We start from the raw sequence: 25,738 nt of genomic DNA on the forward strand, positions 1-25,738 counted from the left end.
ACGGGCATACAGAAAAATACCTGGAGGTCCTGAGTTAGGAAACGATTTAGCAGGTTGGAGGAACCAAAATAAGGCTACTGTGTCTAGAACATAGTCATTAAAGGGGGTAGTGACAGAAGAGGTTGGAGAAAAGACTTGAGGCAGATCATACAGGGAGTAAAGGATTTGTTATGGCTGATTTCATTTTAAGTGCGTTGGCAACCACTGAAAGTTTTTTTTTTTTTTTTTTTTTTTTAAATTGAGACGGAGTCTCGCTGTGTCGCCCAGGCTGGAGTGCAGTGGCCCAATCTCGACTCACTGCAAGCTCCTCCTCCCGGGTTCACGCCATTCTCCTGCCTCAGCCTCCCGAGTAGCTGGGACTACAGGCGTCTTCCACCACGCCCGGCTAATTTTTTTTGTATTTTTAGTAGAGACGGGGTTTCACCGTGTTAGCCAAGATGATCTCGATCTCCTGACCTCCTGATCCGCCCGCCTCAGCTTCCCAAAGTGCTGGGATTACAGGCGTGAGCCACCGCGCCCGGCCACACCAAAAGTTTTAAAACATGATTAGATTTTCATTTTTAAAAGATGACTGGCTTTTGCTGTATGGAGAATAGGAGAGGGCAAGAGTGGAAGGTGTTATCAGTTAAAAATACTGCCCCCGCCCCCCATTAAAGCGGTTGCAGTGGTTATAGAAAGAAGGGAATGAGATATATGTTGAAGAAAGTGGAATTGCACGAGAGATCAGATAAAAGAGATGATGGGGAGAGGTGTTTCTGGGTTTGATCAGATGAATGCATTGAAGGTGCTATTTACCAAGATGACAGTGTCTGGAGAAGTCCTAGTAATTGTTTGAAAAAGAAGTCTGACATGGCCTATTGAATATGGTATTAAAGTTTTTGGAACAACTCTTTGCCTTAGTTAACATCAAGAGGCCTAATTTTAGGAGAATTTACCATCAACTGGATGGACAGTTAGTAGTATCTGATGTTGGTAGAGGTGATAAAGGGATTTTTATGTACCCTAGGCAGTCTTAACAGGGCTCAAATATAGTGAGGACATTCAGGTATTTCTTGCTTTGAAAGATGGTAACACATTTGGAATTCCTGGTTGCTTAATTGGCTGAATACACTTGAAATTAAATGGTAAAAGGGAAGCCACAGAAAACAAACTGTTTCATTGAGAAGAGCTCATTCCTAAATTCTTTTGTGAAAGAAAAGAGATATAACTAATTCAAATAAATCTTTTCAAAGAAATGGGTAGAAAATATGTATCTTGAAATGATTTATTTTTACAGTTTCAAAAGAAGTTACTGTTTATTTTTTTTCTTTTTACTGCCCCCAGGCTGTAAGGAACTTACTGTTTCTTTCTGACTCTAAAAATGATACATTGCTTCACTTGACTAGCCTTAAAACAAATACATTTGTTTTGCTAAAAATGCTGAAAATATAATTAAATCACCCATAATCTCATTACTGAGGGACACGTGTCTTAGAATAAATTCTTTCACACAGTTTTTTCTGTAGACAAACACGAGTATGCATACTTTATTTTTTGTTTTTATTTTTTGAGATGGAGTCTCGCTCTGTCTCCCAGGCTGGAGTGCAGTGGCCCGATCTCGGCTTACTGCAAGCTCCGCCTCCCGGGTTCACGCCTTTCTCCTGCCTCAGCCCCCCAAGTACCTGGGACTACAGGCGCCCGCTACCACGCCCGGCTAATTTTTTGTATTTTTAGTAGAGACGGGGTTTTCACTGTGTTAGCCAGGATGGTCTCGATCTCCTGACCTTGTGATCCGTCCGCCTCAGCCTTCCGAAGTGCTGGGATTACAGGTCTGAGCCACCACGTCCGGCCACGGATATGCATACTTAAGGTAGTTTTACAGTCTGCTTTATTCCCTAGTATGTCACCAATTTGTGTATCAATATCCATGGGATGAGAAATCTGGAATTTTGAGTCAGATTCTAAATCTCTGTTGTCTTCCTCTGTTAAATGGTCTACCCCACGGTAATGGCATTAGTCATTGATGAGGGCGGAGCCCTCCTGAACTAAATGCCTCTAAAAGGTCTCACCTCTTAACAGGATTACAGTGGCAACTAAGTTTGCCATTCTTCTCAACTCAAAGTTGAGTTTTGGAGGAGATGAACAGTGAAATTTTTACTGGAAGTGGGCCCTGTTCCAGACCCCAACAGAGGGTTCTTGGATCTTGCACAAGAATTTGAGAGAGTCGCCCGGCGTGTGGTGCTCACACACGTAATCCCAGCACTTTGGGAGGCAGAGGCGAGTGGATCACGAGGTCAGGAGATAGAAATCCTGGCTAACATTGTGAAACTCCGTCTCTACTAAAAATACAAAAAATTAGCTGGGCGTGGTGGCCTGTGCCTGTAGTCCCAACTCCTTGGGAGACTGAGGCAGAAGAATCGCTTGAACCCAGGAGGCGGAGGTTGCAGTGAGCCGAGATCGCATCACTGTGCTCCCAGCCTGGGCGACAAAGCGAGACTCCATCTCAAAAAAAAAAAAAAAAAAGAGAGAGAGAGTCTATAAAGTGAAAGCAAGTTTATTAAGATATAAGAAGGTAAAGGAGTAAAGAATGGGGTACTCCATAGGCAGAGGAGCGGAGCTGCTTGGGCTTCTCCGCTAAGGATACCTATGGTTAGTTATTTCTTGATTTTATGCTAAACAATGTGTGATTATTCATAAGTTTTCAGGGAAAGGGGGACCTTTGAGATTCCTCCCCTTTTTGGACCACACAGGGTAACTTCTTGACGTTGCCATGGCATTTATAAACTGTCACGATCTGGTGGGAGTGTCTTTTAGCGTGCTAATGCATTATAATTAGCACATAATGAGCAGTGAGGATTAGCAGAGGTCACTCTCTTCATCTTGGTTTTGGTGGGATTTGGCTGGCTTCCTTACTACAGCTTGTTTTATCAGCAAAGTCTTTATGACCTGTATCTAGTGCCCACATCCTATCTCATCCTGTGACTTAGAATGCCTAACTTCCTGGGAATGCAGCCCAGTAGGTCTCAGCCTCATTTACCATCATTTTGCCCCTGCTCCAGATGGAGTCGCTGTGGTTCAAACATCTCTGACAGAACTGTAACAAGAAGTATAATTGTTACTCATTATTATAGCTATTTGAGGATTAAATGCGATGATATAAGTAAAGCATATAATACTAAACCTGGTATATAAGAAAAAGCCATTTAGTTTGCTCGTTTACTCAACAAATATTTATTAAGTAATTTTTTTTTTTTTTTCTTGAGACAGGGTCTTGCCATGTCACTCAGGCTGGAGTACAGTGGCGTGATAGCTCACTCAGCTTCAACCTCCTGGGCTCAAGTGTTTTTTTGTTTTTATTTTATTTTTATTTTTTGAGGTGGAGTTTCGCTCTTGTCACCCAGGCTGGAGTGCAGTGGCACGATCTTGGCTCACTGCAACCTCCGCCTCCCAGGTTCGAGTGATTTTCCTGCCTCTGCCTCCCAAGTATCTGGGATTACAGGCGCCCATCACCATTCCTGGCCAATTTTTTGTATTTTTAGTGGAGACGGGATTTCACCACGTTGGCCAGGCTGGTCTTGAACTCCTGACCTCAGGTATCTGCCTGCGTTGGTCTCCCAAAGTGCTGGGATTATAGGTGTGAGCCACTGTTCCTGGCCTACTTACTATTTTTTTTAATGTTGGATGTATTTCATTATGTGGTAGTTTCTTTTTTTTTGAGACAGGTCTCACCCTGTTGCCCTGGCTAAAGTGCAGTGGTGTGATCACAGCTCACTGCAACCTCCGCTTCCTGGGATCAGCAATTCTCCTACCTCAGCCTCCCAAGTAGCTGAGACTACAGGTGTACACCATCACACCCGTCTAATTGTTGTATTTTTTGGTAGAGATGGGGTTTCACTGTGTTGGTCAGGCTGGTCTTGAACTCCTGACCTCAAGTGATCCGCCTGCCTCGGCCTCCCAAAGTGCTGGGATTACAGGCATGAGCAACTACACCTGACCAGTGGTATCATTTATTTTGCCACTCCTCTAATGCTGGATGTTTCCAGCTTTCTACTATTTTTGAAATGTTTTTGATGAGAGTTATTCTCTATGCATGTGCAAGTACTTGTCAGATTCCTTAGAATAAATTCCTAGAAGGTGGATTGCTACAAACAAGAAATGTATATACTTTTGATACTTTTGATTTACATATTCAGAATAATATCCTGAAAGAATATACCAATTTTCTTCTCACCAGCAGTAAATTCAGGTACTTACAGTTTTTAGTATACTGGGTTGACATATGATGTATATTTAATACTTAACAAATCCTGACAAGAAAAAGGAGATTGTTCTGTTTATTCAAAAAAAAAAAAAAAAAACTACTTAATTTTTAACTTTTATCTTTTTCTAGGTTACAGTTCCTCTGAGTCATCTCATCAATGCCTTCCATACACCAAAAAACACTTCTGTTTCTCTCAGTGGAGTGTCAGTTTCTCAAAAACAGCATCGAGATGTAGTTCCTGAGCATGAGGCTCCCAGCAGTGAGGTAAGTCTTTATCCTGGTTGTGTGAGAAAACCTTTTTGATATATAGTTGACCTTGAACAAATGAGGGATTAAGGATGTTGACCCTCCCCCATAGTCAGAAATTTGAGTATGATTTTTGACTCCTGAGAAACTTAACTACTAATACCCTACTATTGACCGGGAAGTCTTGCCAATAAAATAAAGAGTCCATTAACGTATATTTTGTATATTTTATGTATTATGTACTGTATTCTTACAATAAAGTAAGATAGAGAAAATAAAATGTTATTAAGAAAATCATAAGGAAGAGAAAATATACTTACTATTCATTAAGTAGAAGTGGACCATCATAAAGATCTTCATTATCTTCAAGTTGAGTGAGCTGAGGAGGAAGAGGAGGGATTGGTCTTGCTGTCTCTGGTGGCAGAGTAATTTGAGTAATTTATCTAGTGGTCTGTTCGACATTTTCCTTGGATAGGCTCCAGGGACCTCAAATTTAATATGCGCAAAACTGAGAAAGTCCATGTATCTGTGGATGTGCACAGCTCTAATCTGTTGTTCAAGGATCAACTGTACTATTAATCATGTTGGATGAAGTGTCTTTCTTTAGGCACTTGTGGCAAGGGATTTCTGCCTTCAGCTTAATCTTTGCAATTGAAGATATTTCTGGTTTTTATTATACATATTGCAAATATATTTAGACTTTTTTTTTCTTAATTTTCATTTGGCACTGTACTTCGTATTAGCACCTCCTACATTGTGCGATACCAGTTGGCTACTCTGTTGTGTTCCCTCAGCAGTAGCGGTGAACCCATAGGTAACTGACCATGATTACCTCCCAAGTTTCAAGGAAGATAAAATAGTACGAAGTTATCATCTACTGCCTTATAGGAGCCTTCAGTGTAACTGAACAATTAAAATATAGGTACTGGAAAGTGAAATATATAAGCTAGGACACTGTACTTTAAGTATTTGTATAATTATAAAATCAGTGTTTCCTAGGATATTGAGAATTATGAACTTAAGAACTGATGTATTTACAAGGCTTATTAGTAAGATAGTTGCTTATAAGCTCAGGATACATTTTTCATGGAAAAAATGTTATAATCTGGCATTAAGTTCCCAAAGCCTCTTCAACACATAAATAGATTATGTTCTTAATCTGATATCAGGAGCTAATGGCAAAGGACAGTAGTGGAGGAGTTGAAAAGAGCTTGCTTTTGAGGGGGTTGTAGAGTCAGCCTTGGGATAAAATTTTAATTTGATGAAAAGTTTGTCATCTTATACTTCCTTTTGTACTGTTTGCCTAGTTCTTACTGCCTTTTCCTATACACAGTCCATTACTGTCTTTCTACTCTACTACTGACACTCTTCTCCAAAATTATAGTCCAAGAGAGCCTTACTACTGAAGATGGTATCAACATTGGTACATGCAGCAAAATTATGTTCATTTTACAAGTTTTGAAAAATATTAGTGTAGGTAGAAGAAACGGAATTCATCCGTGGACTCTTTTCCAGATATAAGGCTGTTAACATTTTGTATTTTCGTATGTCTTTTTCTCTTGCACTTTTCGTATTTTATAATAATTAGATACTATTGCACATGTTGATTTAGATTCTGCTTTGCTTATTTAGTAGTCTTATGAATTTGTTATGCCGTACGTCTTCTGCATGTGTATTCACACTACATTCTATTGAAATTTGGCTACTACTTTTCACCATTTTTCAGACTTCTTTCGCTGAAGTTAGTGCTGATTTCCTTAGTGTTAAATACAGGCCTTTTACCAAAAAAAACCCTGCATCTCTCAACTTACCATTTGCATTTGACCTTTCTTACTTTGCAAATACTCCCTTAAATTGAGTGATACTACTTTGATGTGTTTTGTTTGTTTGTTTTTTGAGACAGAGTTTCCCTCTGTCGCCCAGGCTGGAATGCAGTGGTGTGATCTTGGCTCATTGCAACCTCCACCTCCAGGCATCAAACGATTCTCATGCCTCAGCCTTCCGAGTAGCTGGAATTACAGGCATGCCCCACCACACCTGGCTAATTTTTTGTATTTTTAGTAGAGATGGAGTTCACCATGTTGGCCAGGCTGGTCTCAGACTCCTGACCTCAAATGATCTGCCAGCCTCAGCCTTCCAAAGTGCTGGGATTACAGGCGTGAGCCACCATGCCTGTCCTAATTTTCAGTCTTTACTTTCTCCCAGGTTACATTCCCACTTACATATTTTCTTTCTTTTTTTTTTTTCTTTAGTTTTAAGATGGAGTTTCACTCTCCTTGCCCACGCTGGAGTGCAATGGTGCGATCTTGGCTCACTGCAACCTCCGCCTCCCTGGTTCAAGCAATTCTTCTGCCTCAGTCTCCCGAGTAGCTGAGATTACAGGCGTGAGCCACCACGTGTGGCTAATATGGCTAATTTTTTTTATTTTTAGTAGAGACGGGGTTTCACCATGTTGGCCAGGCTGGTCTTAAACTTCTGACATCAGGTGATCCGCCTGCCTCTGCCTCCCAAAGTGCTGGGATTATAGGTGTAAGCCACTGTGCCTGGCCGCCACTTGCATATTTTCAGTTAACATCTCTGTATATGTTACTCCCAAATATATCTTCAATGGTAAAGTCACTTTCAAGTTTTGAGTAATTTATCTAGTGGTCTGTTAGACATTTTCCTTGGATAGGTTCCAGGGACCTCAAATTTAATATGCCCAAAACTGAGTTATTGGTCTTACAGTGGCTTTAGTCCTACTTTTTCAGTCGGAGTCCAACTAGAAAAGAGAAACCACATAGTCATTTGAACAGTAAAAGTTTAGTATAAAAATGTAATGTCTGCTGTGCACAGTGGCTCATGCCTATAGTTCCAGCACTTTGGAAGGCTGAGGAGGGTTGATCACCTGAGGTCAGGAGTTCGAGACTAGCCTGACCAATATGGTAAAATTCCATCTCTACTAAAAATACAAAAATTAGCTGGGTGTGGTGGCGTGTGCCTGTAGTCCCAGCTACTCGGGAGGCTGAGACAGGAGAATCGCTTGAGCCCAGGAGGCAAAGGTTGCTGTGAACCGAGATTGCACCACTGCACTTTAGCCTGGGTGACAGCAAGACTCTGTCTCAAAAATAAATAAATAAATATAAAAATGTAATCTCATTTTTTTGTTTAATCTTGAAAAAAACCCTGTTTTTACAGGGAAGTGGAATAGGTAGGGATTTAAGAAGTAAACACTTAAAAAATATAAAAAATAAAAAAGGACCAGCAGATTTAGGGAGCAGCTCATACTTCTAGGGCTGAGATAGAGTCAGGGAGAGTTCACCACCCTCAGGGCTGAGATCCTGATGTTGGCGAAGGCATGGCCTTGGCTTACTGAATGGTAGAGAAGTTGCTGTGATGTCATGCCAGGAGAATTTGCTGGATACTGGGGAAAGCTGTTCCTGAGGATGTGTCCTACTAGACAAGCTGCTATATGAGTGGTGCCAGGGCAAGCTGCTAGGTATTGCTGGCCATTGTGGACTCCAGGAGCCAGCGTTTGGTGAAACTGCACAATTGACAGGAGCCAGATGCTATAGAAACCATGGGTGTTACAGACAGGAATCTGCTAAATGAGCATACCAGAACCAGGAATCAAAACCTCTCTTTCTATAGTGTACGTTCAGTGACTTCCTGACGAAGCTTAACATTGTTTCAATTGGCAAAGGAAAAATATTCAAAGGGTACAGATCCATGTTCATGGAGCCAGCAAAAAGGATGAAAGAGCGCTTGGACACAACCAACTGATAACTGGCACATCCGTCCAGAACCCTTCTCCCTCTCAATCCCTATACACTGTGGGTTTCTCCAAATGCCTATTGTCCATGATTTGCTGTGTCCATCCTTCTTAGTCATGGCTTAGTTCAGGTTCTTGCCATCTTTCACTTGTTCCATCAGCCTTTTCTCATCCAGTCTAGCTTGTTTGTTTGTTTGTTTTATCATTTTAAAATTTTTTGTAAAGACAGGGTCTTGCTTTCTTGACCAGGCTGATCTCGAACTCCTGGCCTGAAGCAGTCCTCCCACCTCAGCCTCTCAAAGTGTTGGGATTACAGGCTTGAGCCATCGTGCTAGGCCAGTCCATCTTCCTTAGTTCTCTATTTTCTTCCGTAAGACAACTAATCATATTACTTAGAGAATTAAATTCAAATGTGGCTCTTCACAGTTTGGCCATAGCATATCTCTTCACTTTTTTCTTTCCTTGAATTTTTTGAGATGTTCCAGACCCTTGGATAGCTTTTTATTTGCCCCTCTCCCTAAGTCTTCTTCATCCATCATTTTTAATAGCTTAAAATACTCTTAAGTATTTTATTTCATCATACCTTTAACTGTCTTTTACTATGGCCGTCATGCTGTATGCTAGGCTATGTAGATGAGTAAGACATGATCTTTGCCTTTGATCCTTACTATTACGAAATAAGGTGTATTTTATAGTTATGTTAGTATTGAGAAAATGAATTCTAGAAATATGAGTTATATCTAGTAAAAAAAAAAGTACCATATTCCTAGACATCAATCCAGAGCTGTATAATCCATGTCCATGCCTCTTCTAAGAAAATTTTTAGTTTTAGAGATAGGGTCTCCCCTCTGTATCCCAGGCTAAAGTGCAGTGGTGCTATCATAGCTCACTGTAATCTCCAGCTCCTGGGCTCAAACATTTCTCCTGAATAGCTGGTACTGCAGGCAAATACCACCACACCCAGCTAATTTTTTAATTTTTCGTCGAGATGATGTCTTACCATGTTGCCTAGGCTGGCCTCAAATGCTCCTCCCACCTTAGCCATTTTGGGTTTGAGTAACATACAATTGTTACTTGTCTTTAAGTGCCTTCTTTTCAGCTCATGTGGACAAGAAAATAACTAATCCCTGTCCTGTTGTTTAAAAGTGGGTATATATTCACACATATTTGTGATTTTTAGACTTTTTTGCCTGATTTTCACAGTTTTGACTTTAATTTTCTTCCTTATTAGAAGATAATGGGTAACTTTAGAACCTCTGAGTTCAAGGAAGGATCTCAGCAGTGAGGCCAGAGGAGTGAGATGTCCTGTGGTAGCCAGGCATACCATTTCCTTGTCAAATGGGCTTTTGTTTATGGCTGCTTAGGGGCTTAAAACTCCATGGACTGGTGAGGATTATCATTTGAATAGAATTTCCCCAATTCAAAAACCTTACTATTATCTTCCCATCAGTTTTACACTGTTGGGGAAAATCTCTCTGACCTTATATAACATACTTTGTAACCCTGCAGGTAGTTACTCTTATACTCTTGTCGTTATAAATGCTTGATCAGTGGTTGATAGACTAGCTCTTGATCAGAGTACGCTTGTATGGAGAGAAGGAAAAAATATCATGCATTTCACTTGATTCTGTGAACCATAATGCTTAGGACAGTAGTGGTTTGGGTTTGATTTAAAAACAAATGTTTTTCTCATTCATGCCGAAATGTTATCTCTTTATTTAAGGATACCATTGGGAATATAATTTTTTAACCTATGTCAAACCTCATGTGACTGATCTCAGTAAAACGAACTGTAAAAATATTTGCATCAATTTATTTTTAAATATTAAAAAAAGAAGTATATGTGTTAGACTTTTAAAATCTAATTGTTTTAACTGATAATATGTACTTCTTAGGTTAAATATCTTGGTAACATTAATGCATACCTGGTTGACCCAATCTTTTACAGCCTTCACTTAACTTAAGAGACCTTGGATTATCTGAATTAAAAATTGGACGGATTGATCAGCTGGTAGAAAATCTACTTCCTGGATTTTGTAAAGGCAAAAACATTTCTTCCCATTGGCATACGTCCCATGTCTCTGCACAGTCCTTCTTTGAAAATAAATATGGTATGTTAATGTATTTTTTGTTCTAATTAAATATTTTAGCACTATTAATAAATACCATTTATTAGCTTTTACGGTAGCATTTACTGTGGGCTGGGTTCCTTCCTGAGGTGTTTTTTTTTTTTTGGACAGAGTCTCCCTCTGTCACCCAGGGTGCAGTGCAGTGACGCCATCTTTGCTCACTGCAAGCTCCGCCTCCTGGGTTCATGCCATTCTCCTGTCTCAGCCTCCCGAGTAGCTGGGACTACAGGTGCCCACCGCCACAGCCAGCTAATTTTTGTATTTTTAGTAGAGACGGAGTTTCACCGTGTTAGCCAGGATGGTCTTGATCTCCTGACCTTGTGATCCGCCTGCCTCGGCCTCCCAAAGTGTTGGAATTACAGGCGTGAGCCACCACGCCCAGCCTTAAACACAGTACATCTTTTATCACTGGTTTTGTTTTGTTTTGTTTTTGAGACGGAGTTTCACTCTTGTTGCCCAGGTGGGAGTGCAGTGGCTCAATCTCAGCTCACCACAACCTTCGCCTCCCGGTTTCAAGTGATTCTCCTGCCTCAGCCTCCCAAATAGCTGAGATTACAGGCATGCACCACCACGCCTGGCTAATTTTTTATTTTTAGTAGAGACGGGGTTTCTTCATGTTGGCAAGGCTGATCTCAAACTCCCAACCTCAGGTGAGCCATCCACCTCTGCCTCCCAAAGTGCTGGAATTACAGGCGTGAGCCAGTGTGCCCAGCCATGTTTTATCACTGTTAATTTGAATTTAGTTTCATTAGCAGCTACATTTGTATGCCAGATAAAAAAGACAGTGTAGTCCAGGTGCGGTGGCTCACATCTGTAATCCCAGAACTTTGGGAGACTGAGGCAGGCGGATCACAAGGTCAGGAGATCAAGACCATCCTGACTAACAAGGTAAAACACCATCTCTACTAAAAATACAAAAAATTAGCCGGGCATGGTGGTGGACACCTGTGGTCTCAGCTGCTCGGGAGGCCAAGGCAGTCTGAGAATGGCGTGAACCTGGGAGGCGGAGCTTACAGTGAGCCGAGATCATGCCACTGCACTCCAGCCTGGTGGACAGAGCGAGATTTCGTCTCAAAAAAAAAAAAAAGATAATGTAACCAACAAGTGATAGCTAGTAAACTAAAGGCCTGTGAGGTGTAAAGTAGTTAAATTAGCAATGCTTTAGATATTTTCATAAAAGCAGTCATATCATGGATAAATAAAAGTTGAAACTCATATTGTGATTTCCCTAATATTTGATAGAATTATTTATGTTTCATAGGATTTTGTTTTTTGGTTTGGAAATTAGAAAATTTACTTTTTGCAATTTCCTTCCAGGTAACTTAGATATATTTAGTACGTTACGTTCCTCTTGCTTGTATCGAAAACAACATTCAAGAGCTCTTCAAAGCATTTGTTCAGATCTTCAGTACTGGCCAGGTATGAAGCAACAACCATAGCTATTTTGGAAAGATGATAAATTTATTTACTGTAGTCTGATTTATCTTTCTTAATGGTATTAATGATTATAAACATTCATTTGCAATTCACACGGCCTAAAGAGTATTTGGAATTGATTAGTTTGGATTCTTCTGTATAATTTTTAATCTGGGATATAATTATATATATAGGAGTATAATATATAGGAGCTAAATTTTGAGTGTGATAGCGCCACAATAAATCAAACTCCAGGGAATTTATCTAACTTGTTTCAAGATAAATGACTAAGCACATTTGCTTACTCATCCTCACTTTCAAAAGCTCATTGAAATTAATTTTATATATATATACATATATATGAAGAAAGCAACAACCGAAGGGTTTTGTTATTGGACCAGAAATTTGAGGACTTTCAGTAAGTTGTATTATAGGTGACATCAAATTGACAGTAAAATCAAATTTGCATTTATTCATGTAATTTTTGAATACAAGGCACTAGTGATAGATGTCAGGTGATAGTGATCATTGTAAATGAAAAAGACATGTTTTCTACCTTCATGGGACTAAGGGTCTCGTGAAAGAGGTAAGTACTTCTGCTTCCGAGAGAACTGAGGAAAAACCCCACTTCCAGAGCCAGTAAAATTGGACTCTGGGATGGAATGGAATAAACAGTTGAGGATTGCCAGAAATGGGCCAATCACAGAACAGATAAGGCCTTTAACCTTTAGGTAAATTAGCAAAAAACACCTTTCTAATAAGACTTCTGTGTGTGTGTGTGTGTGTATCGAGGGACGTCTGTCTGTGGAGACTCCTGGTTTGAGCATTGATGCCAAGGAAAAAACAAGATAGTACCCTAGATTACTTTGGTTTTGAATTATACATTCACTAAAGGTATTCTCATAGTCCAGGTTTTATAGTCTGAATATATTTACTTTTGCTAGTGTTGAGGTTACCCATTTGTAGTCAATACTGATGACTGTATTTGTTTTGTTTTGTTTTTGAGATAGAGTTTTCCTCTTGTCACCCAGGCTGGAGTGCAATGGCACCTCCTGGGTTCAAGCAGTTCTCCCTCCTCAGCCTCCCGAGGAGGTGGGATTACAGGTTCCCCCACCAGGCCCAGCTAAGTTTTGTATTTTTAGTAGAGATGGGGTTTCACCATGTTGGCCAGGCTGGTCTCGGAACTCCTGACCTTAGGTGATCTGCCTGCCTTGGCCTCCCAAAGTGTTGGGATTACAGCATGAGCCATGGCACCAGGCCCTGATCACTGTATTCTTATTTATAATTACAAATGGATTACCAAGAATCTACATATTTGAGGAAAACTTAAAGCATAAAAGAGAGGCACCAAGTTCAGCAAAGAGACCAATAACCCTTTGAAGAAATGATTAATGCAGAAGACAGAAGAAGACAGCTGATACGTTTTTAGATACTGTTGGAAGATGTATAAAAACTGAGCATGTGTTACCTAGGGTATGAAAACTATCTTAATAAATTTTCATAGTGTTGTAACTCTGAGGTCAGATTCTCTCAACATCAGAAAATAAAGCTAAAAATCCAGTAACAGAAAAGACAGCTTAAAAAAATACCTAAATACTTGAAAATTTAAAAACCCTTTTCTAAATGTCTCATGACTGAATGGAAATCAATGGAAAGTACTTTGGGAGGCTGAGGTGGGCAGATCACCTGAGTTCGGGAGTTCAAGACCAGCCTGGCCAACATGATGAAACCCCGTTCTCTACTAAAAAGGAAATACAAAATTAGCTGAGCGTTGTGGTGCATGCCTGTAATCTCAGCTAAATCTCAGCTACTCGGGAGCCTGAGGTAGGAGAATCGCTTGAACCCAGGAGGCGGAGGTTGCAGTGAGCCGAGAGCACGCCATTGCCCTCCAGCCTGGGCAACGAGAGTGAAACTCCGTCTCAAGAAAAAAAGAAAAGGAAAGAAATCAAGATGGGCTGGACACGGTGGCTCACGCTTATAATTCCAACACTTTGGGAGGCTGAGGCTGAGGCTGAGGCTGAGGCGGGCGGATCACTTGGGATCAGGAGTTTGAGACCAACCTGGCCAACATGGTGAAACCCCGTCTCTACCAAGATATACAAAAATTAGCTGGGCATGGTGGCAAATGCCTCTAGTCCTAGCTACTCAGGAGGCTGAGGCAGGATAATTTCTTGAACCTGGGAGATGAAAGTTGCAGTGAGCCAAGACTGCGCCTCCATCCTGGGCGACAGAGCAAGACTTTGTCTCAAAAAAAAAAAAAAAAAATTAAGATATAAAAGATGGAAAATAAATTGAATTTCTGAAAAATAATAGAAGAAATTAATACAAAGCAAGTATTTTAAAATAATAGGTGGAAATAGTTTTACTTAATTAAACCAAAAAAATTTAATATAAAAAAATGGATCAACTTAACAATTCTGATTAAGAAACAACAGAAAAATACAAACAGTATTAGAAGTATGAGTGGGAATTGCCATGGATATGTGAAGGTTTTAAAATTGCAAGGTGGTATGTGTAACTTTATGTCATAAAAATACGTTGAAATGGACAGTTACCTAAGCAATAAATTGACAAAGTTGGCCCAAGAAGAGATAGAATAATAACCATAAAGTTTGAAAGATACTATTTAAAAAATGTTGTTCCTTTGCCCCAGAGGCACTAGGTTCAGAAGTTTTTATGGCTGCATTCTTCTAGAATATTGAGTTTCTTGTTAATTTAAAACTGTATTAAAAAGAAAAAGGTCTAGAATACACTTCCCTATTTATTCCATGAGACTGCTGTTAGTAGAACTTGTTAGTATTGGCGTAAGGCCAGGCACTGTGGATCACACCTGTAATCCCTACACTTTGGGATGATCACTTGAGGCCAGGAGTTCCAGACAAGCCTGGACAACATCTCAACAACAGCAACAAAAATTAGCCCATCTTGGTATCATGCCCTTTTAGTTCTGGATACTTGGGAGGCTGAGGTGAGAGGTTTGCTTGAGCCCAAAGTTCAAGGTTACAGTGAGCTATGATCATGCTGCTATACTTCAGCTTTAGTGACAGAGCAAGATCCTGTCTAAAAAAAAAAATATATATATATATGTATGTATGTATGCATATACACACACAAGCACGACAGAGGAACGAAATAGATGAGTTTCAGTTAACAGAAATCCTAAATAAAATCCAAAGAAAGCAAATCTAAAAATGTGCTAAAAATATTATATAATGACTAAGGAATACAAAAGTGATTTAACGTTAAGTCAATTAATATATTAATTGATTAGAAAAGAAAAATAATGTCATTATTTCAATGTATGATACAAAGACATGATATACTTTAATTGCTGTGCTTCCTGAAAACTCTTAGAAAGCTAGAAATGGAAGGAAACTTTTAAAATTTCTTTTTCTTTTTTTTTTTTTTTGAGATGGAGTCTTGCTCTGTCGCCTGGGCTGGAGTGCAGTGGCCGGACCTCAGCTCACTGCAAGCTCCGCCTCCCAGGTTCATGCCATTCTCCTGCCTCAGCCTCCCGAGTAGCTGGGACTACAGGCGCCCGCCACCTCGCCCGGCTAGTTATTTGTATTTTTTAGTAGAGACGGGGTTTCACCGTGTTAGCCAGGATGGTCTCGATCTCCTGACCTCGTGATCCGCCCGTCTCAGCCTCCCAAAGTGCTGGGATTACAGGCTTGAGCCACCGCGCCTGGCCTAAAATTTCTTAACATCGATTATGTTCCTGTTAATTTGAGAAACATGGAGTATCCTGGTTTTTTCCAGCATTAATTTGGAGATTCTGAACAACATGATTTAAAAGAAAACGAAATGAGCCCTATATAAGTTAAAGGAAGGGGTAAAATTATAATTTGCAGGTGATACAATTGTTTACCAGAAAATTCAAGAAAATCATCTGAAAGGCTGTTCAGGTAGAGTTCACTCCTTTGTCCATACCAGATAAATGCATAAAAATCAATAGCTTTCTTATAATCTAGCAGCAGGTTTTATTTACAGTTTCTTTAAAACCCAGTAAATGTTTTATCCTGACGAGAAATATACAGCATACATATATACACACGTACACACATGTGTGTATGAAGCTTTACTGAAGGAAAAAGAGGAACTGAGTGAAATAAAATGAGAGAAGGACATAATCCTATTTGGAAGAACTAGGTCTTATAATAGTATCAATTTACACCCAAATTTATAAAGTCAGTACAACCCCAATCAAAACTCTCATGATCCATTTGGGAAATTGAGAAGTTGATTTTAAACTTAATTTGGAGTGACCGAGAACATGTTAAAAGAATACTAATTAAGGGGATTTCACCCTACCTAAGTATATGAAAATATAGATATTTAGCCGTGGAAAATCAGCAGTGTAGTATTATAAATAACTAAAATTTAAAAATTTAACAGTGCTGGGATACATCAGTGCAACAAAATTAAGAATTTTAAATCAATAAGCAAATGATGGATTATGAAATGTTATCAGCCTAAGTGACTGTTTTGGAAAAATCAAGTTCTTTTCTTACATCGTACCAAAAAAAGTTCCAAATATGTTAAAGGGCTGAAAACAAAAATATAAAACTGAAAATATTGCAGGTAAGTAGACTTCCTTTCAAATCTTAGTTTGGCGATGAAACTCTAATCAAGTTAAAATGCAGAAAACACAACAAAGGTATGGCTACACTGACCTAATAAATTTCTGTATCATATGATTGAAAGACAAAGACACATTAAAATAAACATTTACAATATATATAACTAAAGATTACTATCTGTAACATCCATATTCTCTAAATAAAAATGGAAAAATGTGCAAAGGACATGCATGGTCAATTTACCAAAGAAATAAAAATTAAAAATAGTCAATAAAAATACAGAGGAACTTTTCAAAATTTTCCTGCATTTGTAATCTGGGAAATGCAAAGTAAAACAAGGTACTGGTATTGCCCATCAGACTTGTACAAATTTAAAAGATTCATATTATTTAGTATTGGCAAGGATATGAAGAAAAGGAAACTCATAAGCATTGATGGGCACATAAATTGATAACAGCCTTTTTTAGAAAGTAGTCTCGGCCAGGTGCAGTGGCTCACACCTGTAATCCCAGCACTTTGGGAGGCCGAGGTGGGCGGATCACGAAGTCAGGAGTTTGAGATCAGCCTGGTCAACATGGTGAAACCCCACCTCTACTAAAAATACGAAAATTAGCTGGGCATGGTGGCCGGTGCCTATAATCGCAGCTACTCAGGAGGCTGAGGCAGGTGAATCCGTTGAACCCAGGAGGTGTAGTGAGCGGAGATCATGCCACTGCACTCCCACCTGGACGATAGAGTGAGCCTCCACCTCAAAAAAAAAAGTAATAGTCTCTTAGTGTCAAACCAGATTTACACCTTAACAGCGTTTCTTTTAGGAATTCAATCTACATCTGCTGACATACATGTACAAGAATGTTCACCACAGTTTGTTTCCAGCGATAAAAACCAGAAAATAAATAATGTTCATGGTAGGGAAATGGTGGAATGAATTGCACTCCGATAAATTGGAGAAGTGTAAACAGCCATTAAACTGAATGCACTGTCCTGTTCTGAAAAATAATGCATGAAAAATGAAAATTGCAAAAAATTAGGTACTATTTCTAGAGTAGTTTTTATAGAAAGAGCATGGATGTGCATGCATAGAAGGGTAGTCAGAATTGTTAACAGGTTATACTTCTCGGAAGTGGGATTGGGGCTTGAGAAATTAGAAGACACTAATTTGATACACACCTTTTTTCAAAAACATGTAATTACCAAAAACATGTAAAAATCAGTTGTGTAGATTCAACCTATTTTAATTACATGGCTGGTTTGTTTTTTTTTTTTTTTTTTGGAAAAAAATCAGTTTATCTGAGTTGATACTCAGTTTTTAAAATTATATTGTATAACCCTCTGACTTCTCTATTTACTTTTATCCCCTGTCAACATAAAAATAGGGCAGGCGCGGTGGCTCACGCCTGTAATCCCAGCACTTTGGGAGGCCAAGGCAGGTGGATCACCTGAGGTCGGGAGGCCGAGGCAGGATAATTGCTTGAACCCAGGAGGTGGAGGTTGCAGTGAGCGGAGATCGCGCATTGCACTCCAGCCTAGGCAACAAGAAAACAAAACTCCATCTTAAATAAATAAATAAATAAATTTCCTTTTGAAACAAAGACAATAGAAAAAACTGTAGGCTGGGCATGGTAGATTTAAGTGCTCAGACCTAATCCCAGCACTTTGGGAGGCTGAGGCAAGAGGATTGCTTGAGCCCAGGAGTTCAAGGTCAGCCTGGGCATAAAAGGAGACCTCGTCTCTACAAAAAAGAAAGAAACAAAGGAACACATATTTAAGTGTCAGGCAAATTAGATAGACTAGGATATACAGGTAGAGTGTCAGACTTTAGAATCTCAGGCGTTTTTCTTTTCCTGTAACAATTTACAGTGACAGTGAATGATATTGTCTTATTTAGTTTTCATACAGTCTCGGGGTTTTAAAACTTTGAAATCAAGGACACGACGTCTCCAGTCCACCTCCGAAAGATTAGCTGAAACACAGAATATAGCGCCATCATTCGTGAAGGTAATTAGACCTTTTTATGATCCAAAAAGCGAATATTTTCAAGTTGTTAAAAAAAAAATGAGGGGCTTCAATATCTGATTTCTTTTGTTGGCTGATAGATTTTCTTCCTTCTTTCTACTAATAAGGGATTAGTAACCTGTGTAATCATTATACCTGTAACTCTTCTGGGCGCCAGACTTGCCTCTCCACTTACTCGATTTTTTCCCCACAAACCTAACACCTGTTAAGGTGTTCTCTGTATTAATAGAGCAGCATCCACCCAAGCTAAAAACCTGGCTGTGAACCTATGTTTGTCCATGTTGCCTCACCTCCCACATCCATTAACCACTGAAGTTCTGTTGATCCAGCCTCCTAAATATTTCTTAAATCTGTTCCACTGCCATAGATAGGCTATAACTATTTGTTGCCTAAATTACTCTAATGAATACTTGTTTAATCTCCTTGCTTCTATTCTTGCTATGTTCAGTCCAGCCTCCAGATTGCCACTCATCAATCTTTCTAAAATTATGATCTAGTTATATTACTCTGCTTTATTGCTTACCTCCACCTGAGACACTGGGAATTTCATCATTTGGTCTTTACCTGCTATGTTTCTCTTCTCACCATTCAATATGCCCATCTGTTTTCCTGCTCCTCTCTTGGCACTGAAGTCTTATATAAGATTGCTAGGGCCAGGTGCAGTGGCTCACACCTGTAATCCCAGCACTTTGGGAGGCCGAGGTGGGTAGGTCACCTGAGGTCAGGAGTTGGAGACCAGCCTCAACATGGCGAAACCCCGTCTCTACTAAAAATACAAAATTAGTTGGGCGTGGTAGTGCATGCCTGTAATCCCAGCTACTCGGGAGGCTGAGGCAGGAGAATTGCTTGAACCTGGGAGGCCAAGGTTGCGGTGAGCCGAGATCACGCCATCGTACTCCAGCCCGGGCAACAAGAGCAAAACTCTGTCTCAAAAAAAAAAGATTGCTAATAGTTCTTGAGCACTGAAGGCTATTGTTTCATGACTCTTGTCAGATTGTTCATGGTGTTTATTCCCTGTTTTAGATGTCCTGTTCTCTATAAGGCCTTTCCTGTATTCCTGAGGTAGCATTTATTTACTACCATACATAATACTTAAAACATCAAAATGATTTAAGAAACTTAGCTATTTACATATCTTTCTCCAGTAGACTGAAAACTTTTAAGATCAGTGGTTTCTTTATCTTTACATTTTCAGAACTTATATAAGGCCAAGTGTATGAACGGTGCTCAGTAGATATTTAGTAAATTAATGAGATTTTTCCTCTAGTAAAGGTAAAGGGATATAAACATTAAGTCAGTCAAACCCTAAGATAATATGTGACCTGTTTTCAGTATAGTGTTCATGCAGAGAATAATGCCACTTTCTTTGTATTATTAATTGATTGATGCAGGAATAGGATCTAGTATTAGTTTCCTGGTTATTAATTCATTGCTGAGTCTTAATCTGTTTCTTCACGTTGACAGTAAAAATTACAGAATTTTAGTGAATTTTTTTGAGTGGTCACAATATTGTTAGGGAGTGTCACTCTGTCGTTAACCAGTACTGATGTGTTGTTTGTGTATTCAGGGGTTTCTTTTGCGGGACAGAGGATCAGATGTTGAGAGTTTGGACAAACTCATGAAAACCAAAAACATACCTGAAGCTCACCAGGATGCATTTAAAACTGGTTTTGCGGAAGGTTTTCTGAAAGCTCAAGCACTCACACAAAAAACCAATGGTAAGTTGATTTGAAACCATCCATGTTTGAGAAGAGTAACTGAAAGGAAGTCATAGTCCTACATTTAAGTTTTAAGTAATGTTTCTAAGACCATCTGTCTTTCTATTGTTTAAATTCTACTACATTTGTAACTTGATCTATGTAGAAATAGAGATACTGCTGATGGTTTCCCTTTCTCAAGAGAGAAAATGAATTGGAAAAAAGGAAGTGTGAATGATTTAAAGGTTTTTGTTTCTTTGTTTATGTTTGTGTTTGTTTTTGAGATACGGTCTTGCTTCATTGCCTAAGCCAAAGTGCAGTGGTGCAATCACGGCTCATTGCAGCCTTAACTTCCTGGGCTCAAATGATCCTCTCACCTCAGCCTCCTGAGTAGCTAGGACCACAGGCGTGTGCCACCATGCCCAGCTAATTTTTGTGGAGATGGAATTTTGCCATGTTGTCCAGGCTGCTCTTGAACTCCCGGGATCAAGTGATCCTCTTGCCTTGACCTCTTAAAGTGTGGGGATTACAGGCATGAGCCCACCTTGCTTGGCCTTAATGAAGTTTTTGATAATAGGGTACTTACAGGAAATCATAGCAGTTGTGAAAAAGAATGCCAGATTCCAAAATTGGATGTGATGAAATGTGATTATCAACAGTAACCTAATGTTTGCATTTCATTGAGCTGTCATATTTAATTAATGTCATTTGATGTAAAGCTTTTTCTTTCTACCCTAGATTCCCTAAGGCGGACCCGTCTGATTCTCTTCATTCTGCTGCTATTCGGCATTTATGGACTTTTAAAAAACCCATTTTTATCTGGTAAAAGCTTTTTTTATTTATCTAACTTGTTAGTTTCTTATTCCTTTAAATACATGATTCCTTTTAATGCCTAATCTAACCCTTAAAGAAAGAACACATTAATGTTTATAGTTCTAGAATTAGGCTTTCATTCCTAGTAGTGGTTAGTTTCCCAAATTTTAGAAAATGATACCTGTCCAATTATAAAATTTGAAAATTATCCTGGTCAACAGGGTGAAAGGAAAGTCAATTAATTAATTGAAAAATTAAGTAGAAGAATTTTATAATAGCAGTACAAACTGAAATAGTTTTCTGTTTCAAAGATAAACTAATACATTCAATTTATTAATAAAATCACATTAAATGTTCCCCTTTTTTTTAGTTTGCTTATCTGAAATTAAGCAATAGTGTCAGACTTAAGTGGTTCCAATTACCTTTTCCACTACTATGTAGTTTTCACCCTGTGTTCTCTATTCTCTTTAATATCAAGGATATGTACAGATTCTTAAAAAATATTTTGTGGGCTAAAACTATTAGTGTGCAGCCTAGAATTACTATTTTAAATTTGTTTTCCCAGTTTCTGTGTTCTTGATTTATTAAGCATTTCTTCTTAACCCTGTATTTTGCCAGCTCATTTTTCAGCCTGTCTTAACAGTATTTTGGGTTTCTTTTGAGGAAATTAGAAATTGCTCAGTTTACTCATTTATAACTGTTCTAGTTTGGAAGTTTCTACCTGAGTGGGAAAGACTTATGAAATTCTTGTAATAGTTCTCCAAAATTGATCTCTAATATTTTACTGTCCTATCAGACCTTTTCTGTGTTGCTTGTTAGACTTAATGATGTCATAATTGATAGGTCATTTGAGAGCAAGTAGTAACAGTTGTCAGAGGAAGAAGACTATATGAAAAATATAATAATGTGTTAAGCCCATGTGTGTCAGTGTTTTTTGCTAACTGTAAGGCAATGTATTTCAAAGTGTAGACCTGTGACCGGTTATATCAGAATAATCAAAGTGTTTGTTAAAAATGCAAATTCTCCTGGGCCCTGTGCTGTGGCCTGAGAACCTGCATTTTTTTTTTTTTTTTGAGACAGAGTCTCGCTCTGTCGCCCGGGCTGGAGTGCAGTGGCCGGATCTCAGCTCACTGCAAGCTCTGCCTCCGGGGTTTACGCCAGTCTCCTGCCGCAGCCTCCTGAGTAGCTGGGACTACAGGCGCCCGCCACCTCGCCTGGCTAGTTTTTTGTATTTTTTAGTAGAGACGGGGTTTCACCATGTTAGCCAGGATGGTCTTGATCTCCTGACCTCGTGATCCGCCCATCTCGGCCTCCCAAAGTGCTGGGATTACAGGCTTGAGCCACTGCGCCCGGCCGAGAACCTGCATTTTAACGTGTTTCTCAAGTGAATTTTATTCACACCAAAGTTCGAGAAACTTTGTTCCATCATTAGATACTACAATGAGAAGTGGAAGATAATTTTTGATTTTATTAACTGAAAGTACAAATGTCTTTTTATTTTATGTTGTTTTATTTATTTATTTATTTTCAGATGGAGTCTTGCTCTGTTGCCCAGGCTGGAGTGCAGTGGCACGATCTCGGCCCACTGCAATCTCTGCCTCCCGGGGTTCAAGTGATTCCCCTGCCTCAGCCTCCTGAGTAGCTGGGACTACAGGCCTCTGCCACCATGCCCAGCTAATTTTTTGTATGTTTAGTAGAGATGGGGTTTCATCATGTTAGCCAGGATAGTCATGATCTCCTGACCTCGTGATCTGTCTGCCTCAGCCTCTCAAAGTGCTGGGATTACAGGTGTGAGCCACTGCACCCGGTCTTTATTATTTTTTAATTTTTATTTTTTCAAATTGATTAAGAAAGTAAAGGAATAAGAGAATGGCTACTCCATAGGCAGAGCAGCCAAAATATGTCTTTTTAATGTGAATCACTTACTCTTTGAAGATGGTTTAGAACTCCAGAAGACCTACCTTCTGTTCCTCACTCTGATTTGATATATGAAGTTAGGTCTCTTAGACATTTAATTTTTCTAGGCTTTGCTTTCTCGCATCTAAAACAATCAGGTGATTGGAATTTATTAATCTATCAAATATAAACATTTCTTTTCTTCCCTTTAGTCCGCTTCCGGACGACAACAGGGCTTGATTCTGCAGTAGATCCTGTCCAGATGAAAAATGTCACCTTTGAACATGTTAAAGGCGTAAGTTAAGAAGATTGCCTTGCCTTCGTCATACATTCTCTAATTGATACCCTATATAAGGTGGATATTTGATTCTACAGTGTATGCTAGAGTAGGTAAAATTGTATCCAAAAGTATTAGAAACATTAATATTTTGGGATAAATATTAATAGTCAAGGATCCAATCTTGCTTTATGACAGGGGATAGTATAATTTATGAAGGAGCAACCTGGTGTAGTGGAGTGAATGTGGACTTCAGAGTCAAGCTGACTAACATTTGAAATTCATTTTTATACTTATTCGCTATGAGACCTTGAAGAAATTACTTTAGATCCTGACAGATAATGTATGTGCTTGACACATAGTAGATAGTTAATAAATGATCCTTCTTTACCTGTTCCTCTTATTGATCTTTGTAACTCCAGTATCTAAAACATATTAAACAATGTATATTTCTTGAATGAATAGAATGGATAAATGCTAGTTTACAGTCAATTAATTTGTTAAATATTTAATAGTATCTATTTAGTGCTAGGCCCTATTTTAGCTACTGGGATGGAATAAATAATCTTTGCATTCTTAGAGTTTAAACTCTAAAAGCAGTAATTGAACACTGATATGTCATATAAGAAAAAGTAGAGTATGTTAAAAGTTAATAAAAGTGTATGGAGGAAAAAGAGCAGGGTAAAGAGGATTGGGAGTTTTAGGAGAAGGCTTATAGTTTTAAATGGAGTGTTCAAGGTGCGATTGATGGAGAAGGTGATATTTGAGAGAAAATCTGAAGGAGAAGATGGAATAAACTGCATTTATCTGAGAAAAGAACATTTCTGACCAAAGGAACAGTTTGAGCAAAGGCTCTGAATTATTAGGGTGTCTGACTTGTTCATTTTTGAAAGTAGAATCGATAGGATTTCTTATTGGAACATAAGGTGTAAGAGAAAAGAGGAGTCAAAAAGGACCACAAGATTTTTGGTCTCAACAATTATAGAAGGATAGAATTGACATTTACTGAGATTTTTGTTTTTGTTTTTGAGACGGAGTTTCGCTCTTGTTGCTCAAGCTGGAGTGCAATGGTGTGACCTTGGCTCAGTGCAACCTCCGCCTCCCAAGTTCAAGCAATTCTCCTGCCTCAGCCTCAGGAGTAGCTGGGATTACAGGCACAAGCCCCCACGCCCAGCTAATTTTTTGTATTTTTAGTAGAAACAGGGTTTCACCATGTTGGCCAGGCTGGTCTCGAACTCCTGACCTCAGGTGATCCACCTGCCTCGGCCTCCCAAAGTGATGGGATTATAGGCGTGAGCCACTGCACCTGGCCTTTAGTGAGGTTTTCAAAGGCTGTGAGTGGAGCAGATTTGGGGGACAAAGGTTAGAAATTTAGTTTTAGGTATGTTAAGTGTGAGAGATACAAATGAAAGTGTTGAGTAACTTGGATATACCACTTTGGAGGTATGGGAGAGGTCTGAGCTAGAATTAAAAATAGGAGATTATATGTATGTTAAGTCCACATGTTTGGATGAGATCACCCAGGAAGTGAGTGTAACCAGAAGAGAGATCTAAATACTGAGTTATAGAGCACTTGAAGGTTCACAAGACAGAGAAGAGAAGCCAGGAACCCAGATGAAAAGGAGCTGCCGGTGAGTTAGGTGAGAATGGTGTCCTGGAAGAAAATATTTCTGATGAGGGGAGTGCTCAGGGACGTGAAATGCTATTGATGGGCCAAGTGACAACTAACCATTTGATTTAGCAGTAAGTCATTGGTCTACCTGGTAAAGAGCAATTTTAGTGGAGTAGCGGGGGTTAAATTCTGATCGCAGTGGGTTTACAAGAGGTAGAAAGAAATGAGATGGAATGGAGGATTACAGACAACTCTTGGATTTTGTCTGACAGAAGAGCACAGATAGTTTATCTTATAATACAAAATAAAGTTGGAATGTTGGTAAACTGTTGGGTGGGGGGTTGTGGAAATTGATAGAATCAAGGTCACCAGCAGAGAGAATATGGATGGGAGAGGAGGAATGAGTGGTTAATGGAGGAAGTAAATTGTGCAGGAATAGGAGAATGAATGGAAACAGGAAATAAAACTGTTGGGCTCACTTGAAATTTTGGATCATGAATTTATATTAAGACAAGTCAAAATGAGTCGTTTTTCTACTGATTTTCTATTTCTTTTATCTCTTCCAAATGTGAATTCTGCAACTTTGGTACCACACTGTGCTCTTCTCTGTGCTTTGCCATTATATCTGCTCTATTATATTTGATTTCTGAGAACTGTAGTGGCTGGGTAGTTATCTTTCAGGAATCTTTAGAAGAAATTCTTCCTGCAGGAGGGATTTGAAGTACGTGATCTGAGGACTCTTCCAACTCTGAAGAGATTGGTTATGTTATTATTTCTGCTTTTCCTCTTTACATATTTGTGTCTCTGTTTATGCATAACCATGTTTTTTCAACCTCGACTGTTGGGGAATAAGGCATTGGGAATCATTATGATAGTTTTACACCAAGCAGTTCTTTCCTTTCCTTTCCAGTTTAAATGGCTATGAACCCTGTTGGAATTGTATAAAGGGAACAGTTGAGGAAGAGGTTGGTGCAGTGATTATTTGAAAACTTCAATCATCAGTGTGGAGGGCCCTTCTCATTGTGTTTGAGGTCTGCATGCCTTTTCTAAATTGAGCCTGTATTA

The 25,738-nt window shown here is 39.1% G+C and overlaps 1 protein-coding gene across 1 annotated transcript in view; it reads left to right on the plus strand.

Moving 5' to 3' along the window:
* YME1L1 (YME1 like 1 ATPase) overlaps nt 1-25,738 on the plus strand; it is a 44,368-nt gene that overhangs the window by 1,347 nt on the left and 17,283 nt on the right. Inside the window, exons 2-8 of the mRNA XM_023194646.2 lie at nt 4,370-4,504; nt 10,186-10,348; nt 11,684-11,785; nt 18,251-18,360; nt 19,946-20,096; nt 20,814-20,897; nt 22,997-23,079. Coding sequence (XP_023050414.2) covers nt 4,370-4,504; nt 10,186-10,348; nt 11,684-11,785; nt 18,251-18,360; nt 19,946-20,096; nt 20,814-20,897; nt 22,997-23,079 — 828 coding nt within the window. The remainder of the gene's footprint in view (nt 1-4,369; nt 4,505-10,185; nt 10,349-11,683; nt 11,786-18,250; nt 18,361-19,945; nt 20,097-20,813; nt 20,898-22,996; nt 23,080-25,738) is intronic.

The sequence above is a fragment of the Piliocolobus tephrosceles genome, chromosome 9 (genome assembly GCF_002776525.5).
Source record: "Piliocolobus tephrosceles isolate RC106 chromosome 9, ASM277652v3, whole genome shotgun sequence".
Classification (NCBI taxonomy): Eukaryota; Metazoa; Chordata; class Mammalia; order Primates; family Cercopithecidae; genus Piliocolobus; species Piliocolobus tephrosceles.